Source organism: Schistocerca nitens, chromosome 3 (genome assembly GCF_023898315.1).
Source record: "Schistocerca nitens isolate TAMUIC-IGC-003100 chromosome 3, iqSchNite1.1, whole genome shotgun sequence".
NCBI lineage: Eukaryota > Metazoa > Arthropoda > Insecta > Orthoptera > Acrididae > Schistocerca > Schistocerca nitens.
This window is the reverse complement of record NC_064616.1, coordinates 335,660,385-335,683,584: the sequence shown is the minus strand read 5'-3', so window position 1 is coordinate 335,683,584 and position 23,200 is coordinate 335,660,385. Positions and strand designations below refer to the sequence as shown.

General features: G+C 41.9%; 1 protein-coding gene across 1 annotated transcript in view; it reads right to left on the bottom strand.

Annotated features, from left to right (window-relative positions):
* Positions 1-22,497, bottom strand: part of LOC126249218 (hsp90 co-chaperone Cdc37-like) — a 69,529-nt gene extending 47,032 nt beyond the window's left edge. Inside the window, exon 1 of the mRNA XM_049950873.1 lies at positions 22,324-22,497. Within this exon, the coding sequence (XP_049806830.1) occupies positions 22,324-22,497 (174 nt within the window). The remainder of the gene's footprint in view (positions 1-22,323) is intronic.
* Between the last annotated feature and the right edge of the window lie 703 nt (positions 22,498-23,200).

Here is a 23,200-nt window from a genome sequence, read left to right as displayed (position 1 = left end):
GTCAAACGCTTTCCGGAAGTCAAGGAATATGGCATCCGTCTGATACCCTTCATCCATGGTTCGCAATAAATCGTGTGAAAAAAGGGCGAGTTGCGTTTCGCAGGAGCGATCCTTTCTAAAGCCGTGCTGATGCGTGGACATCAACTTCTCTGTCTCAAGGAAATTCATTATATTAGAACTGAGAATATGTTCGAGAATCCTGCAACAAAGCGATGTTAAGGATATTGGTCTGTAATTTTGAGGATCCGTCCTTCTACCCTTCTTATATACAGGCGTCACCGGCGCTGTTTTCCAGTCTCTCGGGACTTTACGTTGGGCAAGAGATTCGCGATAAATGCAAGCTAAGTAAGGAGCCAATGCAGTAGAGTACTCTCTGTAAAACTGAATTGCAATCCCATCAGGACCTGGCGATTTATTTATTTTCAACCCATTCAGCTGCTTCACAACCCCAGGGATGTCTATCACTATGTCCTCCATACGGGAATCTGTACGGGACTCAAACGGCGGTATGTTTGTACGATCCTCCTGCGTGAAAGATTTCTCAAATGCTAAATTTAAAATTTCAGCTTTCGTTTTGCTGTCTTCCGTTGCCAGGCCATACTGATCAGTGAGTGACTGGATGGAAGCCTTCGACCCGCTTACCGATTTTACGTAAGACCAGAATTTCCTTGGGTTTTCAGCAAGATCTTTTGCTAAGCTATGACGGTGGTAGTGGTTGTATGCTTCGGGCATTGCTCTTTTTACAGCAGAAAGAATCTCTACTAACTTTTGCCTGTCCTCATTCTCCCGATCTTTCTTGTACCGCGAGTGCAACTGTCTTTGCTTCCTGATCGTTCTCCGAATTGCGCTGTTAAACCACGGTGGGTCTTTTCGGTCCGTAACCCACTTTTCGGCACATACTTCTCCAATGCGTGATTTACAATGTGATTCAAATTCGCCCATAATTCTTCCACGTCCATCGTACCGGAAGTAAATAAAGTCGATTCATTTACTAAGTGGGATGCTAAAAACTGCTTATCGGCTCTTTCTAGTAAGAATACTCTCCTAGCCTTCTTGACCGACTTTTTAACTTTCGTAACCATAGTCGTAATGACAACATCATAATCACTAATCCCTGTCTCAACACTGACACCGTCGATGAGGTCTGGTCTGTTCGTGGCTACCAGATCTAAAATATTTCCATTACGCGTTGGCTGTCGATTTAGCTGCTCAAGACAGTTTTCGGATAATGTGTTCAAAAGTAATTCACACGACTGCTTGTCTGTACCACCTGTAATGAAACCATAGACATCCCAGTCAATACTAGATAGGTTGAAGTCGCCTCCGACTAATATAGCATGATCCAGGTACTTCTGCGATACAGAGTGTAGACTCCCTTTCAATGATTCTAGAACTGTCACGGTGGAGCCTGGTGGTCGGTAATAACACCCAACAATTAACTTTATTTCTCCTAGCCCTGTTAAACGTGTCCAGATAACTTCACAATCACACTCTACTTCGACCTCAGTAGACACAATATTTTTGTCAACTACAATGAAGACACCGCCTCCTACGGTATCTAGTCTGTCTTTCCGATACACGTTCCAACCCTCACTAAATATTTGAGAACTTCCTATCTCAGGGTTCAGCCAGATCTCAGTCCCGAGAATAATTTGCGTGCCATACGCTTCCTGGATGGCAGTAAATTCAGGAACTTTATTCCGAACGCTGAAAATTTACTGCTAATATCTTGATAGCTGAAGTGTCTTTACACTGAGCGCGTCCTGATTTCCCTGCCTGCACGTCGACTGGTGAGTGTTCATCAGGACACCTCGCACTACTGCCTAGCCTAAAAAACCCCCATGTTCACGCCACAAGTACTCTGCTACCCGAGTAGCCGCTTCCTTTGTGTAGTTATTTCCTTTGAAACAACTATCATCTAATTTCTAATTATAAAAACAGATATAACGCGTGTCCCCAAGCATAGTAATTACACTAAGAATCTTACAGCATGAAACCTTACCACTGTCCACAATCTCCATTCTGTTGAAGTTTATAAAGTAATGATCATAACCGGATACACCGACCTTGATACATCTATACAAACTCAATTCCACTCTCCTAGCGCTGCAGAGGACTTGTTATGTTGACTGGGAAAGCCAGGATTTATTATATCCTGGTGCTAGTCGAAAATTAGGTTCATACTAATTCAGACTACTGTCATCTCGGCTTTAAGACATCATCAACTACTTTAGTAGTATGATGAGGTTTCAAAATCCAAATGGAAAGGACATTGTCATTAGGACATGTTCCACTATCTCATTAATACGATGAGATTTCAAAGCTAAATAGACAGGACTTCGGCCTTAGAATATGGACTACCATCTTATTAATAAGATGAAACTGCAAAATCCAAATAAACAGGAGTTCGACAAGAGGAAATTAGGGCATTAAGATCATCTTAACAATACATACCCAGTCAGTTAGTAGTAATATAACCTACACGTAAACACAGATGAAATGTTCTATCCAGCTTGCACTTCAGGAGACAAAATTGAAGTGAGGTTTTTAAGCTGATCACAACCAATCCCACATCACTCACAACACACGATGATTATCTAAATGTGGCTCCAAAGTACGAATATCTCGCCCAAAACAGTCAATGATGTGAAACTTGCTGGCAGGTTAAAACTGTGTACTGGTTTTGTATTCGATATCGGCATTTTGTCTTTCGTATGCTAATGCTCTACTGACTGTTTTACTTATTTATTTATTGCTCTTGTTATCAGACTGACTTGGTTTGTCATGAACATGCAGATCACACCATTGTCAGGGTGAAGGTCACTCGATAGAGCACTTGCCCACGAAAGGTAAATTTTTCGAGTTCGAGTCACAGTGCAGCACACAGTTTTAATGTGCCACGAACTTTCATATCAGCGCGTACTCGGCTGAAGGGTGGAAAATTCATTCCAAAAATTAATGGTATTTTTGAAGAAACTTGGTTGTCAGGATGCCTGAATATAAGTCTTTGGGAAGGAAGACAAATTTCCAAGTGGAAGTCATACACATGTAGTACTAGAGTTGTCTATGCTATTGACTCGTTACATGGAATCTGAAACACACGTTACTGGACCGGTCTTCCACATACACACAAATTTAAGCCATATCATTATAGAGCAGTATACCTTAATTCTGTTTGCCGCAAAACCCTTGAACAGATTCTCCGTTCGCCCGCATCTCGTGGTCGTGCGGTAGCGTTCTCGCTTCCCACGCCCGGGTTCCCGGGTTCGATTCCCGGCGGGGTCAGGGATTTTCTCTGCCTCGTGATGGCTGGGTGTTGCGTGATGTCCTTAGGTTAGTCAGGTTTAAGTAGTTCTAAGTTCTAGGGGACTGGTGTCCATAGCTGTTAAGTCCCATAGTGCTCAGAGCCATTTGAACCAGATTCTCCGTTCGAATATAATAAACTTTCTTGAGGCTAAGAAGCTTACGTCCACGAATCACAATGGTTTTAGAAAGCATCGTTTGTCCGAAGCTCAGCTGATCCTTTTCTCACATGATATACTGAGAACTATGGATGAAGGGCAACAGGCAGATTTCATATTTCTGAATTTCCGGAAAGTATTTGACACGGTGCCCCATTGCCGGCTGTCAACGAAGGTACGAGCATATGGAATAAGTTCACAGCTATGTGAGTGGCTCGAAGACTTCTTAAATAATAGAACCCAGTATGTTGTCCTCGATGACGAGTGTTTGTCAGAGACAAGTGTATCCTCAGGAGCGCCCCAGAAAGTGTGTTAGGATCGCTGTTGTTCTTTATATAGATAAAAGGTTCGGCGGACAGGGTGGGCAGCAGTCTGTGCTTGTTTGCTGATAATGCCGTGGTGTACGGTAAGATGTCGAAGTTGACTGAGTATGGGAAGATACAAGACGACTTACCCAAAACTTCCAGTTGGTGTCATGAATGGTAGCTAGCCCTAAATGTGGAAAAATGTAAGTTAATGCGGATAAGTAGGAAGATCAAATCTGTTATGTTCGGATACGGTAGCATTAGTGTCAAGCATGACACAGTCAAAGCGCTTAAATATCTGGGCGTTACGCTGCAAAGCGATGTGAGGTGGGACGAGCATGTAAAAACTGTGGTAGGGAAGATCGACTTCAGTTTATTGGGAGAATTAAGGAAAGAGTGGTTCACCTCTAAAGGAGAGCGCATATAGGACGCTGGTGCGACCTATTCTTGAGTACTGCTCGAGTATTTGGGATCCGTAACAGCAATTCAGGGGAGGGCTGCTAGATTTGTTACCGGCAGGTTCGAACAAAACGCAGGTGTTACGGAGATGCTTCGGGAACTCAAATGGGAATCCCTGGAGGGAAGGCGGCATTCTTTTCGGGAAACTCAATTGAGAAAATTTAGAAAACCGGTATTTGAAGCTGACTGCCGAACGATTCTGCTGCCACCAACATATATCGCTCATAAGGACCACGAACATAAGATACAAGAAATTAAGGCTCATTCGGATGCGTACAGACAGTAGCTTTTCCCTCGATCTATTTGCGAGTGGAACATGAGTGGAAATGACAAGTAGTGGTACAGGGTACCCTCCGGCACGCACTTTACGGTGGCATGCTGAGTGCCTACAAAGTTGTAGACTACAGGCAAAATCTATACATACTTAGGGTTAAACACATATGACGAATATTAAGCTACTTTCTTTGAGAAAACTATAAACTTATTTCTAATTATAAAAGCAGATAAAACGCATGTTCCCAACCATAGAAATTATACAGACGACCTTACAGCAAGAAAGCTTACGACTGCCTACACTCTCCAGGATGGTGATACATGTAAAGTAATGATCATAACCAGATAACTGATCTTGAAACATCTCCACAAATCCAATTAGACTCTCCTAGCGCTGCAAAGGACTAGATATGTTGACTGGGAATCCCACGTTTTACTATAACTTAATTCTCGTCGAAAATTATGTTTCTACTCATTTAGTATGAATCTAGAGACACAATTAAAAAAACGAACAGCATCTCGGCATTAAACCATGGTCTGCCACGTCATTAGAATGACGTAACTTTAAAATCCAAATGGAAAGGGCTTTGGCATTAGGACATCGTCAAATATCTTGTTAATATGATAAGATTTCAAAAACAAAATGAAAGGCCATCGGCATTAGGACATAGTCTACCACCTTCTCAACATGATGGGCCTACAAAAGCCAAATGAACAGGGGTTTGGCATTACGACATGGTCTACCATCTAAATAATATAGACCAAGTCTGTTAGTACTGGTATGAAGTATATGTAAACACAGATGAAATATTCTATACTGCTTCCATTTCAAGAAACAAAACTTAAGTTGAGGAATTAAACTGATAACACCAATTCCCACCTTACCAAAACTCATGATAATTATTGAAATGTATCCCCAAAGCCCCGATATCTAGCCTAAAAGCAACACTGATGTACAAGTCCTGGCGGATTAAACAGTGTACCAGACAGAGATTCGAACTCGGTACCTTTGCCTCTCCTACATTACAAGCTCTTTTATTTTTATTAATTTATTTACTGCTCTTATTATCAGACTGACTTGGTGTGTTCTGGTCTTTCAGAATACCATAGTCAAAATCATCATCTAATATGAGCTTCTTTATATTGACATTGTTCATTCCATATCTGCATAAGCAGGAAAAGTAATCAAAAAATGGCTTCACGTGATTGGGAACCAGAAACAGTAAGGAATCAAAGACCACAGCTGAAATTACTGTACACCTTGTCGATTAAAGACAAGAAAATTCATATTTGAAAAAAATTCTCGATAACGTGACGACCGCAGATATTTCCAATGCGCGGTCGCCAGATATTGGTGAAAGACACAGGGATCAGGGTCGTTCACTCCTTTCTTTCAGTCCACCATAGTCAAAATCATCATCCAATATGGGCTTCTTTACATTGACATTGTTCATTCTATATATGTGCATAAACAGGAAAAGTAATCAAAAAATGGCTTCACGGGACTGGGAACCAGAAACAGTAAGGAATCAAAGACTACAGCTGAAATTAATGTACACCTTGTCGATTAAAGACAAGAAAATTCATATTTGCAAAAACTGCTCGATAGCGTGTCGACCGAAGATATTTCCACTGCGCGGTCGCCAGATATTGGTGAAAGACACGGGGATCAGGGTCGTTCGTTCCTTCAAAAAACATCGTGAGTTACCCAGGAGACACGTGATAATAATAGCAATCGTCTGAGAAAAAAACGATACGTCGGAATTGATAATAAATTCAGCCGAAAAAGAAGTTTGGTGCCCTCTGGAAACAAAAACCAATAGTCGACGATTCCAGAGCAAATGATCCCGTCCACAAGAGACCATCGTGTGTAGTAAGATGTCAGTGTGATCGGATTCATCCGGTTGAGCTACCTAAGCGCAACTCACTGCCTGTCATCACTGCATTACTCCCGCCAGTACCTCATCTCCTTCCTTCCAAACTTGACAGAACATCCCCTGCGATACCTGCAGGACGCGCATTCGTAGAAGAATGAATCTTGCAGAGAAAGGAGAGCTTCTGTGAAGTTTGGAAAGTAGAAGATGAGGTACTGGCGGAAGTAAGGCTGTGAGGAAATATACTAGTTTATGCTTGGGTATGTTTATCGGTAGATCACCTGACCAAGAAGGTCGAAGGTTCTGAGTTCGAATCTCGGTCCTGCACGCTGCTTTCATTTACCAGGAAGTTTCATATCAACGCACGCTCTTCTGTAGAGTGAAATATTCATTGCAAACGGTAACCCTATTTCGTGAAGAAATTTGTTTGTCAGGATGACTGATGGTAACATTAGGAGAAGATAAATGTGCAACTGAAATTCATACTTATGCGGAGGTACAGCTGTCTATACTATTGATTCGCTACACGGAATCTCAAATACACATAACAGGATCGGTGTTGCATATATATATATATATATATATATATATATATATATATATATACTAATTTAAGGCATGATATATATCGACAGAAGGCAACAAGAACGAGTCATATATTTAACCTATATTCACGCATTTAGATTTCAAAATATCTGACGAATATTAAGCTATTTACTTTGAGACAACTATCAGCTAATCTCTAATTATAAAATGAGATATAACGCATGTCCCTAAACATAGTATTTACACTAACAACCTTACAGCGTGAAACCTTTCAACTGTCCACAATCTCCAGTCTTCTGAAGTTTCATCTACATCTACATCTACATCTACATTTATACTCCGCAAGCCACCTAACGGTGTGTGGCGGAGGGCACTTTACGTGCCACTGTCATTACCTCCCTTTTCTGTTCCAGTCGCGTATGGTTCGCGGGAAGAACGACTGTCTGAAAGCCTCCGTGCGCGCTCTAATCTCTCTAATTTTACATTCGTGATCTCCTCGGGAGGTATAAGTAGGGGGAAGCTATAATTCGATACCTCATCCAGAAACGCACCCTCTCGAAACCTGGCGAGCAAGCTACACCGCCATGCAGAGCGCCTCTCTTGCAGAGTCTGCCACTTGAGTGTATTAAACATCTCCGTAACGCTATCACGGTTACCAAATAACCCTGTGACGAAACGCGCCGCTCTTCTTTGGATCTTCTCTATCTCCTCCGTCAACCCGATCTGGTACGGATCCCACACTGATGAGCAATACTCAAGTATAGGTCGAACGAGTGTTTTGTAAGCCACCTCCTTTGTTGATGGACTACATTTTCTAAGCACTCTCCCAATGAATCTCAACCTGGTACCCGCCTTACCAACAATTAATTTTATATGATCATTCCACTTCAAATCGTTCCGCACGCATACTCCCAGATATTTTACAGAAGTAACTGCTACCAGTGTTTGTTCCGCTATCATATAATCATACAATAGAGGATCCTTCTTTCTATGTATTCGCAACACATTACATTTGTCTATGTTAAGGGACAGTTGCCACTCCCTGCACCAAGTGCCTATCCGCTGCAGATCTTCCTGCATTTCGCTACAATTTTCTAACGCTGCAACTTCTCTGTATACTACAGCATCATCCGCGAAAAGCCGCATGGAACTTCCGACACTATCTACTAGCTCATTTATATATATTGTGAAAAGCAATGGTCCCATAACACTCCCCTGTGGCACGCCAGAGTTTACTTTAACGTTTGTAGACGTCTCTCCATTGATAACAACATGCTGTGTTCTGTTTGCTAAAAACTCTTCAATCCAGCCACACAGCTGGTCTGATATTCCGTAGGCTCTTACTTTGTTTATCAGGCGACAATGCGGAACTGTATCGAACGCCTTCCGGAAGTCAAGAAAAATAGCATCTACCTGGGAGCCGGTATCTAATATTTTCTGGGTCTCGTGAACAAATAAAGCGAGTTGGGTCTCACACGATCGCTGTTTACGGAATCCATGTTGATTCCTACAGAGTAGATTCTGGGTTTCCAAAAACGACATGATACTCGAGCAAAAAACATGTTCTAAAATTCTACAACAGATCGACGTCAGAGATATAGGTCTATAGTTTTGCGCATCTGCTCGACGACCCTTCTTGAAGACTGGGACTACCTGTGCTCTTTTCCAATCATGTGGAACCCTCCGTTCCTCTAGAGACTTGCGGTACACGGCTGTTAGAAGGGGGGCAAGTTCTTTCGCGTACTCTGTGTAGAGTCGAATTGGTATCCCGTCAGGTCCAGTGGACTTTCCTCTGTTGAGTGATTCCAGTTGCTTTTCTATTCCTTGGACACTTATTTCGATGTCAGCCATTTTTTCGTTTGTGCGAGGATTTAGAGAAGGAACTGCAGTGCGGTCTTCCTCTGTGAAACAGCTTTGGAAAAAGGTGTTTAGTATTTCAGCTTTACGCGTGTCATCCTCTGTTTCAATGCCATCATCATCCCGGAGTGTCTGGATATGCTGTTTCGAGCCACTTACTGATTTAACGTAAGACCAGAACTTCCTAGGATTTTCTGTCAAGTCGGTACATAGAATTTTACTTTCGAATTCACTGAACGCTTCACGCATAGCCCTCCTTACGCTAACTTTGACATCGTTTAGCTTCTGTTTGTCTGAGAGGTTTTGGCTGCGTTTAAACTTGGAGTGAAGCTCTCTTTGCTTTCGCAGTAGTTTCCTAACTTTGTTGTTGTACCACGGTGGGTTTTTCCCGTCCCTCACAGTTTTACTCGGCACGTACCTGTCTAAAACGCATTTTACGATTGCCTTGAACTTTATCCATAAACACTCAACATTGTCAGTGTCGGAACAGAAATTTTCGTTTCGATCTGTTAGGTAGTCTGAAATCTGCCTTCTATTACTCTTGCTAAACAGATAAACCTTCCTCCCTTTTTTTGTATTCCTATTAACTTCCATATTCAGGGATGCTGAAACGGCCTTATGATCACTGATTCCCTGTTCTGCACATACAGAGTCGAAGAGTTCGGGTCTGTTTGTTATCAGTAGGTCCAAGATGTTATCTCCACGAGTCGGTTCTCTGTTTAATTGCTGGAGGTAATTTTCGGATAGTGCACTCAGTATAATGTCACTCGATGCTCTGTCCCTACCACCCTTCCTAAACATCTGAGTGTCCCAGTCTATATCTGGTAAATTGAAATCTCCACCTAAGACTACAACATGCTGAGAAAATTTATGTGAAATGTATTCCAAATTTTCTCTCAGTTGTTCTGCCACTAATGCTGATGATTCGGGAGGTCGGTAAAAGGAGCCAATTATGAACCTAGCTCGGTTGTTGAGTGTAACCTCCACCCATAATAATTCACAGGAACTATCCACTTCTACTTCACTACAGGATAAACTACTACTAACAGCGACGAACACCCCACCACCGGTTGCATGCAATCTATCCTTTCTAAACACCGTCTGTACCTTTGTAAAAATTTCGGCAGAATTTATCTCTGGCTTCAGCCAGCTTTCTGTACCTATAACGATTTCAGCTTCGGTGCTTTCTATCAGCGCTTGAAGTTCCGGTACTTTACCAACGCAGCTTCGACAGTTGACAATTACAATACCGATTGCTGCTTGGTCCCCGCATGTCCTGACTTTGCCCCGCACCCGTTGAGGCTGTTGCCCTTTCTGTACTTGCCCAAGGCCATCTAACCTAAAGGCCATCTAAACTAAAGATCATAACCAGATATACGGACCTCGATGCAGCTATACAAACACAATTCCACTCTCCTAGCGCTGCAGATTAGTTATGTTAACTATGAATTCCAGGATTTATTGCAGCCTTATGCTAGTCAAAAATTAGGTTTGTACTAATTCATTGTGAATCAAGAGACATAAAACGAACATCATGTCAAATTTAGGACATTGTCTACTATTGTATTAATGTGATGGGATTTCAAAATCCTAATGATGATTATTTTGGCAGTAGGAGATGTTCTATTATTTTATTAATATGATAAGGTTTAAAAAACCAAATGAACTGGACGTCGGCTTTAGGACATGTTCTACCAACTTATTAATAAGATGTTGTTATAAATGTCAAATGAACAGGAGATTCGCATTAGGATCTTACTAATATAGCCCCAGTGAGTTATTAGTAATGTGAACTATACGTAAACACAACTGAGATATCCTATCCTGCTTGCTCTTCAAGTGACAAAACTAACGTTGGGGTGCGAAGCAGCTGACGATAATTCTGCAAATGAGGCTCCAAAGCACCGATATCTCGCCCTCAAGCTGACTGACGTAAAACTTCCTGGCAGACTGAAAGAAACTGTGTACCGGACCGAGATGCGAAATCGGCTCCTTTGCCTTTCGCATGCAAAGGCTCTACCGACATTTTTACCTTTTTATTTATTAATTTATTGCTCTTAATATCAGACTAACTCGGTATTTTCATGAACATTCAGCCCAACATAGTTTAAATTATCATATGATAATTGCTGCAAATTACTAGAAACACACCGAGCGAGGTGGCGCAGTTGTTAGCACACTGGACTCGCATTCGGGAGGACGACGGTTCGAATTCGTCTCCGGCCATCCTGATGTAGGTTTTCCGTGGTTTCCCTACTTCGTTTCAGGCAAATACCGGGATGGTTACTTTGAAAGAGCACAGCCGGTTTCCTTCCCCATTCTTCCCTAATCCGAGCTTGTGCTCCGTCTCTAATGACCTTGTTGTCGACGGGACGTTAAATACTAATCTCCTTCTCCTCCTTCTCCTCCTCCTCCTCCTAATTACTAGAAACAGAAGAAGAGAAATAGATTGTGAACAACCAGGAAACTAACTCCCAACCTATTGTTCAAAACATTATTACTATTATTATTGTGATGTACCTATGTAAATGGAAGAAAAGTGAACAGATCAAGGATTCACATGATTGTGCACCAGAAACAGGAAGGAATTAAACATCACTCATGGGATCACAGCTTACACCCTGTAGATTAAAGACAAGAATAAACGATTTTGCAAACAGTGCTTATTAACGTGGCATTTACAATGTGCGACCTCCAGATAATGGTGAAACACACGGAAATCAAGTTCGTCGGTTTCTTCAACAACATAATGGACGTAGTGACTCAGGAGCGAGACAACTGTATTCGTTTTCGTCTGTGAAAAAAAGGATGCGTCCGGATGAATAACCAATTCACCTCATAAATGGATTTAGACCCTCAGGAACGAAAAGCCAACTGTCGACGAATTCATAGTCAATGATCCTATCCACAAGAGACCAGCCTTTGTAGTAAAATGTCAGTGTGATTATATCCATCCGTTTGAGTTACCCAAGCACAATTTACGACCCGTCATCACAGTCTTACTTTAGCCAGTGCCTCATCTCCTACATTAAAAACTTCACAGAAGGTCCCCTGCGAAACTGGCAAACCTAGTACTCCTCGAAGAAGGGATATTGTTGGGACATGGCTTAGCCACAGCCTGCAGTATGTCTCCAGAATAAGATTTTGGTTAATCAGTGGAGTTATTGCTGATATGAACCATCCTGGCAGCTTAAAACTGTGTGCCGGATCGAGACTCGAACTCAGCACATTTGGCATTAGCAGGCAAGTGCTCTACCGACTGAGCTACCCAAGTTCGTCTTATGACGCGTCCTAGAAATACTTCCGCCACACCTCGCCTCCTACCTTCCAAACTTGACTGAAGCTCTTCTGCGGAACTTGGAAGATTAGCACTCCTGAAAGAAAGAATGTTGCGGAGAAACAGTTTAGCCAGGAGACCATCTATGTATTTTGGTAACTAGGAAATGATAGAAACGATCATTCGAAGCAAAAACGTCTGGTAAAAACGGTCACTAAAATGCACGCGTTATGAACTATGTGCACTTGTTCAGTAGAAGAGATAACTTTCACAATAGCGAAAATGAACAAATGCTCATAGGTCTTGAGGTATGCGTTTCAGAGCTCATGTTTACTAGATTAATTTGCTTCGAATGATCGTTCCGGTCATATCCCTGAATATTGAGCAGCCTTCCTGGGACAAGCTGTATGTATGCACAAAACGGTCGGTTCGTGACGTCATCAGACCGCTGCCTAAGAGCGCCGAGTCGTGTCTACGTATGTAATGGAGTTTGTAGTGGCAAAGAGTTGGCGCTGTTTCTTTTATTTAGCACTAAGGCTCTCAACTTGTCTAATATCAGTCCTCCTTCTTTTCTCTCAAAACTGTTTTTGTGCTCTTGAATTTCTATGTCCTTTCTGTACTTGGTAGTGTACTAATGATTACTTCTTCTTCCGTTACTCTTGCTTTTAACAACGTCCTATCAATTATGGTTTCCTTCTTTCTTTAGCCGTACAGCGCCCCTGATAGCCAATCTTCCACTCTCTATGTTTAGCCTTCATTGTCGCTGGCTTTATCCACCTTTTCAAGCAAAATATCTTCTGCTTTAGTTTCTCTAGTTGCTAAGATCGTCATATTAATTGTAGATCCCTTTTTTCCTTTTGTCCTCTAACCTCGCCTCATATCGTGCTTTTCATTCTCAAAAATCCTCTGCCTTGGTATATACAGCTTTAGGTAAGTTAACAGCTCTCTGTAAAATTTTCAATAGGTGGACATAAAAAAAAACATTCTGGGATGAAGTGTGTAATATGTTGTGCCAATTAGCTGCGTTTATTTTTTGTCATGAAGCATGAACAGATTACCAGCTTGCAAAAAGGAAATGGTAGAAGCCGGCCGCGGGGTCCGAGCGGTTCTAGGCGCTTCAGTCCCATAGTGCTCAGAGACATTTGAACCATTTTTTGAAATGGTAGAAGACGCTACATCATCATTATGTCCTTACAACAACAAATTAAAAATAAATCGTATAAATGGTTACTCTCTCTCATCAATGTCAAATGCTAAGTATCCCGTGTAATACGGACACTCAAAGACTTGGCCACTGGTTCATCACTCCAGAACATACGATTTCCTTGCTATAAACTAAAATTGCGTTTTGTGATACTTTTCAGTGTTGAAAGTAACTTCCACTCACAATACTACTCTTGCCTTTCCTCATTCAGCACCACCTTACTTCACATTCACCGGTATATGACACAGAGACTTTGTAGACTCATTTCGTGACGCAACAAATGAGTAAGGAAACGGGCGAGTAACATTTTCTAACAAGGGGAGACTGCCAATTATGAAATTCAGATTCGATTCATACTGCGCATAATAAAAGCTCTTGGCCAGATATGTAATGTGGCAAAGCACCAAGATGCACTTCTCAGCCGTTGTCGAGAAAATGGACAGTTAAAAGAAACCGTTGCGATGAAATACTCTCTACGATTAATAATTTTGCACGGCGTCGTGGCGCAGCGGTAAGCGCTAGGGTTCGTAATGCGAAGGTTGCCGGATCGAATCTCGCGCCATGCAACCTTTTTTTTAGTATTTGCTTTTTGTAATTCAGATATATATATATATATATATATATATATATATATATATATATATATATATATAAAATTCCCATCAATCAGTTGCAACAATTATGCATATAATAAGTTGTTGAAAGTCGTTTGTCGTGGAAAAACTGGCGACTTCGAACATCATTATGTTTTCCGCAAACAAAGTTGTATTTCACAAATGTTATTAATTGTCTTCATAATGTTTACCACGTATAGTTAACGAAAGACGTAGAAACGATATTCCGAAACGAATACGTGTAGTGTAAGTCAAACGTTCGAATTAGAATAGAGACCCCATGAACACTAATTTGCTGTGGCAGGTATGAAATATAAACTCCGTTACTCGCTCGTTAAACTTGAAGGACAATGTTGAATTGGCCGAAACGAGCCGCCGCATAACAGCGTAGTTGCCTGCTAACTTCGAAAGAAGGTAGATGCGGTCCCTAGCGCAACTTTTAACATCGTCGAAAATCAGTGCGTGTGTGAGAGCTTTGGTACACCCTGTTAAACAAACGGAAAAATGGAGGCGGTACTATTGGAGAGCGATCCGGGCTCTTCGCATAAAAGTGATGTGATCGAAGAGGATTCTATACACAGTGAAGTGGCGAAACAACAATTGACAGATGCGTTGGTGTATCGTTTATCAGATGTGCTCGATGTCGTGCTGTTTTCTGCTTTCCATGTTCCTATGATAACTCTGGTTCGTGCGATACTCCAGCTACTTCTGGTCACTAATTGTTAATTAGTGCGAGTGTATACCGAACTTTTCAATAAATTGTATCCACTTGAATATTATTTGTGATATTGTGTTTTATTTCAAGTATTATTTTTCCACGACAAACGACTTTCAACAACTTATTATATGCATAATTGTTGCAACTGACCTTTGGATTATGAACCAGAGCGCTTACCGCTGCGCCACGACGCTGTAGTAGAGAGTATTTCACCGCAACGGTTTCTTTTAACAGTCCATTTTCTCGACAACGGCTGAGAAGTGCATCTTGGTGCTTTGCCACATTACAGCTCTGGCCATGAGCTTTCATTGTGCGCAGTATGAATCGAACCTGAATTTCACAACTGGCGGCCTCCCCTTGTAGGTTCCAACAGCCGCACAGTGGGGACGAATCCTCAAAACGTTGAAAAATGAATTTTCGATTCTGAGATTTTGGTGGGGTGGGTAAGGTAGGGGAAGGATTGGTGCATCTCACGCTAAAAGGATAAGTCCCTGCCTTCGATACATGTCGAATTACGTCAGTTCAAAGGTGATCCTGACATGGGTCGCTGTGACAGCTAGGCAAATTTACGCTCAGTTAGTGAGTTACGTAGTGAAGTGAAGAAATTCAATTCTACACCACGGAATCGATTGCTACAGGTATGTAGAACATATTCATAGACTAATGCAGTCTATATCTCATGGTTATCCTATTTATATTATATATTTTTCGATGCTTGTACAAAACGACCAATATTTGCCGAACTTGCATTTTCAACCAGAGCAAAAGTAGCGTATACAGCAATGTACCGCGAAATTACAACTCTCAGACTACAGATTGGTCAATTATCTGATGGAATTGACAAGAAACAACTGCCTAAATGTGCCAACGGTCTTGTATCATGAATGTTTCCTCGGGCCCGTGCATCCCACATATCGTATCACATGGTGTCACGCGTGGCGCGACAGGCTACAGAACTACGTTTTCCGTGCAACACGCTTACGATATTTGACTATTTGTCTGTACTTAATTTGTTGCTAACGCTAATGTAATATTTTTCACACAGGTTATGATGAAGAATACGTGAAATTCACCCGGCAAGAAATATTCAACATCTTTAAACAGCGGTTGAATGATTGTCTACATGCATATTAACCCCTTACTTGGAGGAACAACTTTCCGGGAAAATTGGTCGATTGTTGCAGGTACCGGAGGATATGAAAGTTTAGTAAATCGATGACAAGTTGGTAAATGGCTAACAGGGCAAAGGCCCCTTTTTGAAACAAAACAATGAATGGCTTAATGCACTAGTTTCATTTCCAGCATCTACTGTTACTGTCAAGTATCAGGTTGACTGTGATCTATCATCGACTAGTAAATGCAGTGGCGTCCTTCTGGGGAATTTGCGTCATTGAGCAAGAGGTCTAAACTCAGATAAACCCAGTTAGCCCTTGAAATTTCGACGCAGCAACAGTCGGCTTATGCTACTCGAATGAGCCTGCACTTAGCAGGTCAGTTGGATGCTGCAAAGGTTGTTATTGAAACAACAATGACAAGTCCATCTAGAGAGTCAAAGTATCGACACGCCTTTGAATCGGCTGCGGCAAGTGAGAAAACTTTGTCCGCCGAAGCCGCATTTTCACAATACGTTGAATACAAATTCATAAAGAGTGAGTGTCAGGGATTGGGAGCGAGAAGTGAGGAGAAGCTGTATCCTTCCTACAAGAAATTGCCGGAAGCAAAAAAAAAAAAAAAAAAAAAAAAAAAAAAAAAAAAAAAAAAAAATTGCTATCCAACTAATACTGCTACCACCATCCCAGAAAATATGGCTGAAGTCCAGCTATTGGCTCAGACAACCGACCGTATTTTATTTTATTATGCCAAGAGGATATCTTTCGTAGTGAGGATCAAGCGAATGTTAGCCACATGCAAAGCATTTTCAAATGGGGTTGTCAAGGAAGTTCTGGACAAAGTGAAGCCGCGCGGGATTAGGCGAGCGGTCTAGGGGGCTGCAGTCATGGACTGTGCGGCTGGTCCCGGCGGAGGTTCGAGTCCTCCCTCGGGCATGGGTGTGTGTGTTTGTCCTTAGGATAATTTAGGTTAAGTAGTGTGTAAGCTTAGGGATTGATGACCTTAGCAGTTAAGTCCCATAAGATTTCACACACATTTGAACATTTTGATTTTTTGACAAAGTGAATATAAACAAACATTTGAGGATGAGCGCTTGTCAGATGCGAATGTATTTTTTACAACGGTGGTATCCTTGCAACTCATTTCTGTGGATCCACAATCAGAGGCAGCTGTCGTGATTTGGAAGAATCCTAGACCTTCGTCCCCTCGATTTTGTAGACCATTGAGACTACAATTTTTGCATGAAAGCACAGAAACTACGGTCAGACAGGTACGGTATATTGAAAAGGCAGATAAAGTCACTTGTTTCCTTTAAAAATATAATGCATGGAAAAGAAATCTTGGTTTCGTACAATATGGCGTTCAATTATACTGAAAAATCTGCCTCAGTTGCGAAATTTTTCTGGTGTTTACCCAGGTTTCGGCTAGATTAATCTATAATGCGAAAATTTTCTGGTCTTTACCCAGGTTTCGGCTCGTCTATCACAGTTGCTGACGGGGCTGCAATATGCTAAAAATTCTTATATATGGCGTTCACAATGATCGATGGCAAAGTATGCAACGCACTCGCATCAACAAACTCTTTGTCACTATGATAATTATGTGGAAGTGCTAACAAAGATTTCAGTAACATCGATGATGTTTTACAAAAAGAAGTCAACGAACAGAATCTGCGGTTTGGACTATCAGCATTATATAATTGTATCAGGTTTTTCGAAAGCTGCTTGCATTTGTCATAGAAACTTGGGACTAAAAATTGGCGAGCACGCAGTACCGAAGGAAAAGGAACGGAAGAAACGCAGAGGAGATAGAGAAGACTAGGCAAATGTGATCGTAAACATCCATTAGTGGATATGCAGCAGCAGCAGAAGAAGAAGAAGAAGAAGAAGAAACGCGCAAGAAGATCATTCAAAAGGGATTCAGCTCAAAACTGGGGCTTATTGTCGATCGTTCAAAACCTGGCTACAGAAGTGCCAGCTCGATGCTTTTTTGAAAATTCAAAAACATGTGCTCTCATAACATCATTGGACATATATTTGATAGAACGGTTTCACGTCATATTACAAGTCACTTCGTGTATACATGAAATCAATAATGTTAAGTTCCACGACTATGCCCTAGCAACTGCGAGAAAATTCGTTGAGCAGTATCCATGTTATTATATGCTCATTACAGTGCGTAAGCTATTGAGTCACAGTCCACAAATATTAGACCACGCATTGCTACCAATCGATCAGTTATCCGAAGAAGCACAAGAAGCGAGAAACAAAGATATTAAAATATATCGCGATGACTTTTCCAGAAAGTAAAAACAATGGAAGACGTTTTCAAGAGGTTTCTGGCAACTTCCGATCAGTATATTTCCAGTATTAGAATACTGCCACAAAAACATATGAACTGTTTGTCGAAGGAGACAATAGAGCTATTACTGCAATTCCAATCATACCATTACAGTCCATACAAGATTCCGATGCGGCTTCTGAGGACTTCGAGAGCGATACTGATTCGGATTAATAAGTAGAAACCAATCACATAATTTTGTATGCAGCAGAAGAACATCTTCAGCATCAGTCAGATTACGTTTTGAATGTTAGCTACTGTTATAATAATAATAATGGTTATTGTCATCATAACTGTTGTGTTCTGCCCACTCGTATTATATAGGACGCCTAGGAAAGCTGCTTTCTCGGATCACTAGACAATAATTCAAGCAAATCGTATTAATGGAGTTTGTTACAAAAGGATGTTATTAAAATACTTAACTTTATGAGATATAGACGTGTCGCAAGCAAGGAGCGACAGACAAACATAAGCAAGCTCTTCAGTATATACAATTCGTAATAAAAGTGAACCAATACAGTTTCTAAGTCACTGCTCTAGCGTTCGTGGGTGGCTCGACTTCAACTCTGGCCGCGACTAGGCGCCGCAACGCTTATACGAGGGGGGACCCAAAAATAACCGGCATTTCTTTCTAGAAAGCATATACTTTATTGTTTTCAAATACAACCTTAATCTCCTTCGAAGTACTCTCCATTAGCATTAATACACTTGTCCAAACGTTCATTCCCGTGTTTGAAGCACCTTTTACATTCGTGCTCTTTGGTACCTGCTAGCACTTTCATGACATTGCGTTTTACGTCTTCCACATCCGCAAAACGCTTCCCTCTCAAGTCTCTTTTCATCCTCTGGAATAGGAAGAAGTCCGAGGGTGCTAAATCCGGAGAATAGGGCGCGTGGGTCAAGGTAGTCGTCTTCGTTGAGGCCAAAAACTGGCGCACGCTGAGAGCCGTGTGCGCGGGAGCGCTGTCATGATGCAGGCAGGAACCACAAGCCAGAATCCCACAAAGCCGGACGTTTTCGCGACAAACTTCTGCGAAGCCGTTTCATAGCCTCCAAATAGAACTGTTGGTTTACTGTCTGGTTTTCAGGGACAAATTCAGAGTGTACGATCCCTTTGATGTCAAAAGAAAAAAAAAAACAGATCAACATCGTTTTCACATTCGATTTCACTTGTCGAGCTTGTTTTGGTCGAGGTGAGACAGGTGACTTCCATTGTGATGACTGTCGTTTACTTGCTGGATCGTACCCATAACACCATGACTCATCACCTGTAATGATTTTGTTGAAAAAATGTGGATCATCTTTGAACGCGTCCTTCATTTCGAGACAGGCTTGAACGCGACGATTCCTTTGATCTCCGGTAAGAAGCTTAGGCACGAATTTTGCTACCACTCTTCTCATCCCCAAATCGATGGTCAAGATGCGCTGAATTGAGCTCCAGGACAACCAGGACAAGTTATCGAGTTGGTCGATTGTCCTGCGTCGATCTTCACTGATGAGATCACTGATTTTGTCGACGTTGTCTTCGCTTCGAGCAGTTGAAGGTCGACCGGAACGGGGCTGATCTTCAACCACCATTTCTTCCTTTTTAAACCGAGAAAACCATTCGTACACTTGCGTTTTAGAAAGAGCACGGTCTTTGTAGGCTGTGTGAATCATCGCAAAAGTTTATGCTGCGTTCTTGACGAGCAAGAAACAAAACTTCACTGGCGCACGTTGTTCGTAAGAACTAGCCATTTCCTCGTGTCACGTCTGCACTGTACGCACACACAAAGAACTGCCAAAGAAACCACACGTCTCACTGTTGGGTGACGCCGCGTGGCAGAATGACTCAGCAGAGCTCCTACTGCAACCCTCTGGCGGCGCAACCTGCTACTACAATTACACGAAGTGCAGCATTATGATTCCGGTTACTTTTGGGTCCCCCCTCGTATTCTCTTCGTGTAGAAGCCGCTCCTACAGAGGGTTCCGTCAGGGTACTATTGGCTGACGTCGTCTCATAGCCCTCTCTGCTGTAACGTTCCTGGCCGCGTGCCGGCGCTTGCCGTTACGCCGAAACAGTAACAATTACTTCTATCGTTGATTATACTATTACGCGTATTAATTGTACTTAATCACCGACTTTGAAGATTGTTCCACTATACTATTGTATGGCAATTTGTGTGGTATCGAAGAAGTATTATTCTCCAATACATTTTCGACGAATATTCCGTTATTTTAGTTTAATAAACAAATCACGTTGTCACTGTGTTAATTGTTATAATTACTGATCTCCAAATCCTATATATGCGCTATTATTAATAAACTATGACGGGTTTTCATGCGTCTCGCTGCGATATTGGATCCGCCATTTTGTTTAGACAATATGTAACTTCAAATTCGTAATCACCGACCACAAATACACCCATGTGATGCGTTTTGTCTGAATTAAACGTCTTCTTGGGGTTTCTGCCACGTTTAGGGGATTCGGCCCCACTGTGAGCCGGCGTTATTCAATCACGGGGAAATATCAACAGCCGCTAGCTGGGAAACGTAATCATTTCAATACCGTTCCTCGGTCAGGAAGACACCGGCCTCGACACTCTTGTGTGCAACTGCGAGTGAGCTCAGCAGAAAATGGTTCGAAGAGCAAAGACCGAACTGTCTCCTTTACTCTCGTAACGTTATGTACGAGACAATAGGCAGCACACAACACCACCTAGCAGAAGTTTGACTAAGTAGTAAAGACACTGTAACAAATTCTTTAAGCAAATGTGGCGGAAATGAAGGCCGCTGTCAATTCGAAGATAGCAAAACTGCTTCGGTCGTTACGAATGTCATAAATACTCCACTCCAACTAGTTTAGAGCACTTTAATCAGTACAACCGATGGCGGCCATGCCGTTCACACTACATTCTCTTGGTATGGTATGGTAACGTTTAGCGCATCAGATTGTTCTAGTATTCGTCTTACACTTGCTGCCTCACGAGAAGATCAGAAACCCATAACCACGGATAAAGAAATCTAGCATCCAGCACTGAAGTCAGCACAGCAGCCAACAATAATGGATAGTCTAGGGCTCTACCAACACAGCTCTGGTGCAGGCGGGAGGCTGCCCTAAGATTACAGCGTCTCACGAATCTGACGGTCTACCATATCGGTCGGCCACGTTCAGCATTCAGCGTGACATCACGACATCCGACATCGCAGTCCACCTGAGGGACAACACGAGCAGGAGGGACTGAGTACTCCATGAAAATGGCGTGTGAGTAAAAACCCACACGTCGCGGGCACCGCCATCTCCAAGCAGGGTACCGACGGGGCGCGCCTACCTCGCCGGCAGGCGGCAGTCCCCCGCACCAGGGTCTCATCGATTTCCGCTCCGAGCTGATGCAACTTCCCCGGCAGCTGTTGGATTCAGCAGATTCCTCTCCGGATTACATAGACCTCAGCCATTGCCGAAGACACGGACGCGACATTTATTCTGAGTAATAAACGAAAAAATCTTGAATAGTGTTCTATTGCGTCTAACGACGCCACACAGTTCTCGGTCTGGATCCTGACAAAACAACAGGGGTTTCTAGCCCGGCAGCGAGCGATCCTCTGAAGAAAACGGTTCCTGGAAATTTACAATGACCGTGAATTTGTAATCAGAAAATGTTTAAAGGAAAACTGAACGAAGTAAATTAATACTGTATAAACCCGGAGAACCCGTTGTACTTCCGGAAACTTCAAAGCAAACCTCTATAGTATCCGTGTCATTCCAAGTACCATTCAAATGTTTCAGTCTATTAATCAATCTTTCACAATGTTCTCTCATACTCTCTCTGTTTTTCTCCTATCATACCATGGAGCGGTCTTAAAAGCCCCTATAACATCACTTTGTTTCTCTTTGGATCAGTACTCTCCCATTAAAGCCGACTCAAATTCCTCAAAAGTTTCATATTTATTGGGTGCATCTGCCCCCCAATCTAAACTCTCACTTTGTAAATAAGCACTGGCCTTTCTTGGCTTGTTTTCTCTGTCCAATTTGCTGTGAACTGACTTTTCAAACTATTTACAAAGGACATCGGATGTACATTCCCTTTTGGGATCAAACACTATATTATTAAAGCTACTACCATCTCTCTCTCTCACACACACACACACACCACCACAGCAGAAGCTCTACAATTCCTGTCCTGTACTGTTTTTATAGCGTCCCTACCCTATTCTCAATCACAGAAGTGGTCTCTTTAATCTCTTTCACTTCTGCTTTAGTTTTCTGCCTATGTTTCTCAACAATGTGATTACAATACTTCTTTACCTCAGTCTTTCTTTGTTCACATTCTTTAGCCTGGGCTCCTACATCTTTATTCAAGCCGTTTTGTTTTTCCTCCACCCTTTCCTCGAATTTCTTTTGTTTCTCCTTTAACCCGAGTTCTGTTTCCTTAAATGGCTCTTTCACATCATCCTTAAGCTTTTCAAACTCTTTTCCCATGTCGAATTTGACCTCAGAACTTCTCCTTTCCAATCCCTCTTCGAACTCCCTTTTTAAAACCCTTCAACCTTTATTCAAATCTCTTGTCTAGGCTTTTGAGTTCTTTCCGCACTTGCTTTTGAGATATGCAAATAACTTCCACTTTGTTAGTAACAGATTCTACCTTTTTATCAATAGCTTCTATTTTTCCACCCAGGTCTTTGTTACCAGCTTCTACTCTTCCACCCATTTCTTTGTTACCTGAATCTACCCTTCCACCCATTTCTTCCACTTCTGCTAACAACCTAGCTACACTCTTCCATTCTGCTCTGTTTGCTCTTCGACACCTGGTTCCACTTCAATATTTGGTCCTTTACCCACTTTCTCCGTAACAAAATCTGCTTCTTCGTTTTTATCTTGGTCATCTCCCTATACCTTGAAACTAGCTACTCGTTCATCTTCTTATCGTCATATTGTATTTGCTGTAAAGACAACACCACCAAACAAATATCTCCTATTGCCAGATTTCGAAACTTCGATCTGAAGATTGCAAATTCGAACAGACAGCATCCACATAATACTGTCCTGTCACTACACGGTCGAGGTATTTGAAGAAAACGGTTCCTGGAGATTTACTATGATCTTGAATTTGTAATCAAAAAATGTTTATAGAAAAACTGCATGAAGTAAATTAATATTGTATAAATCACAACCCCTACAACTG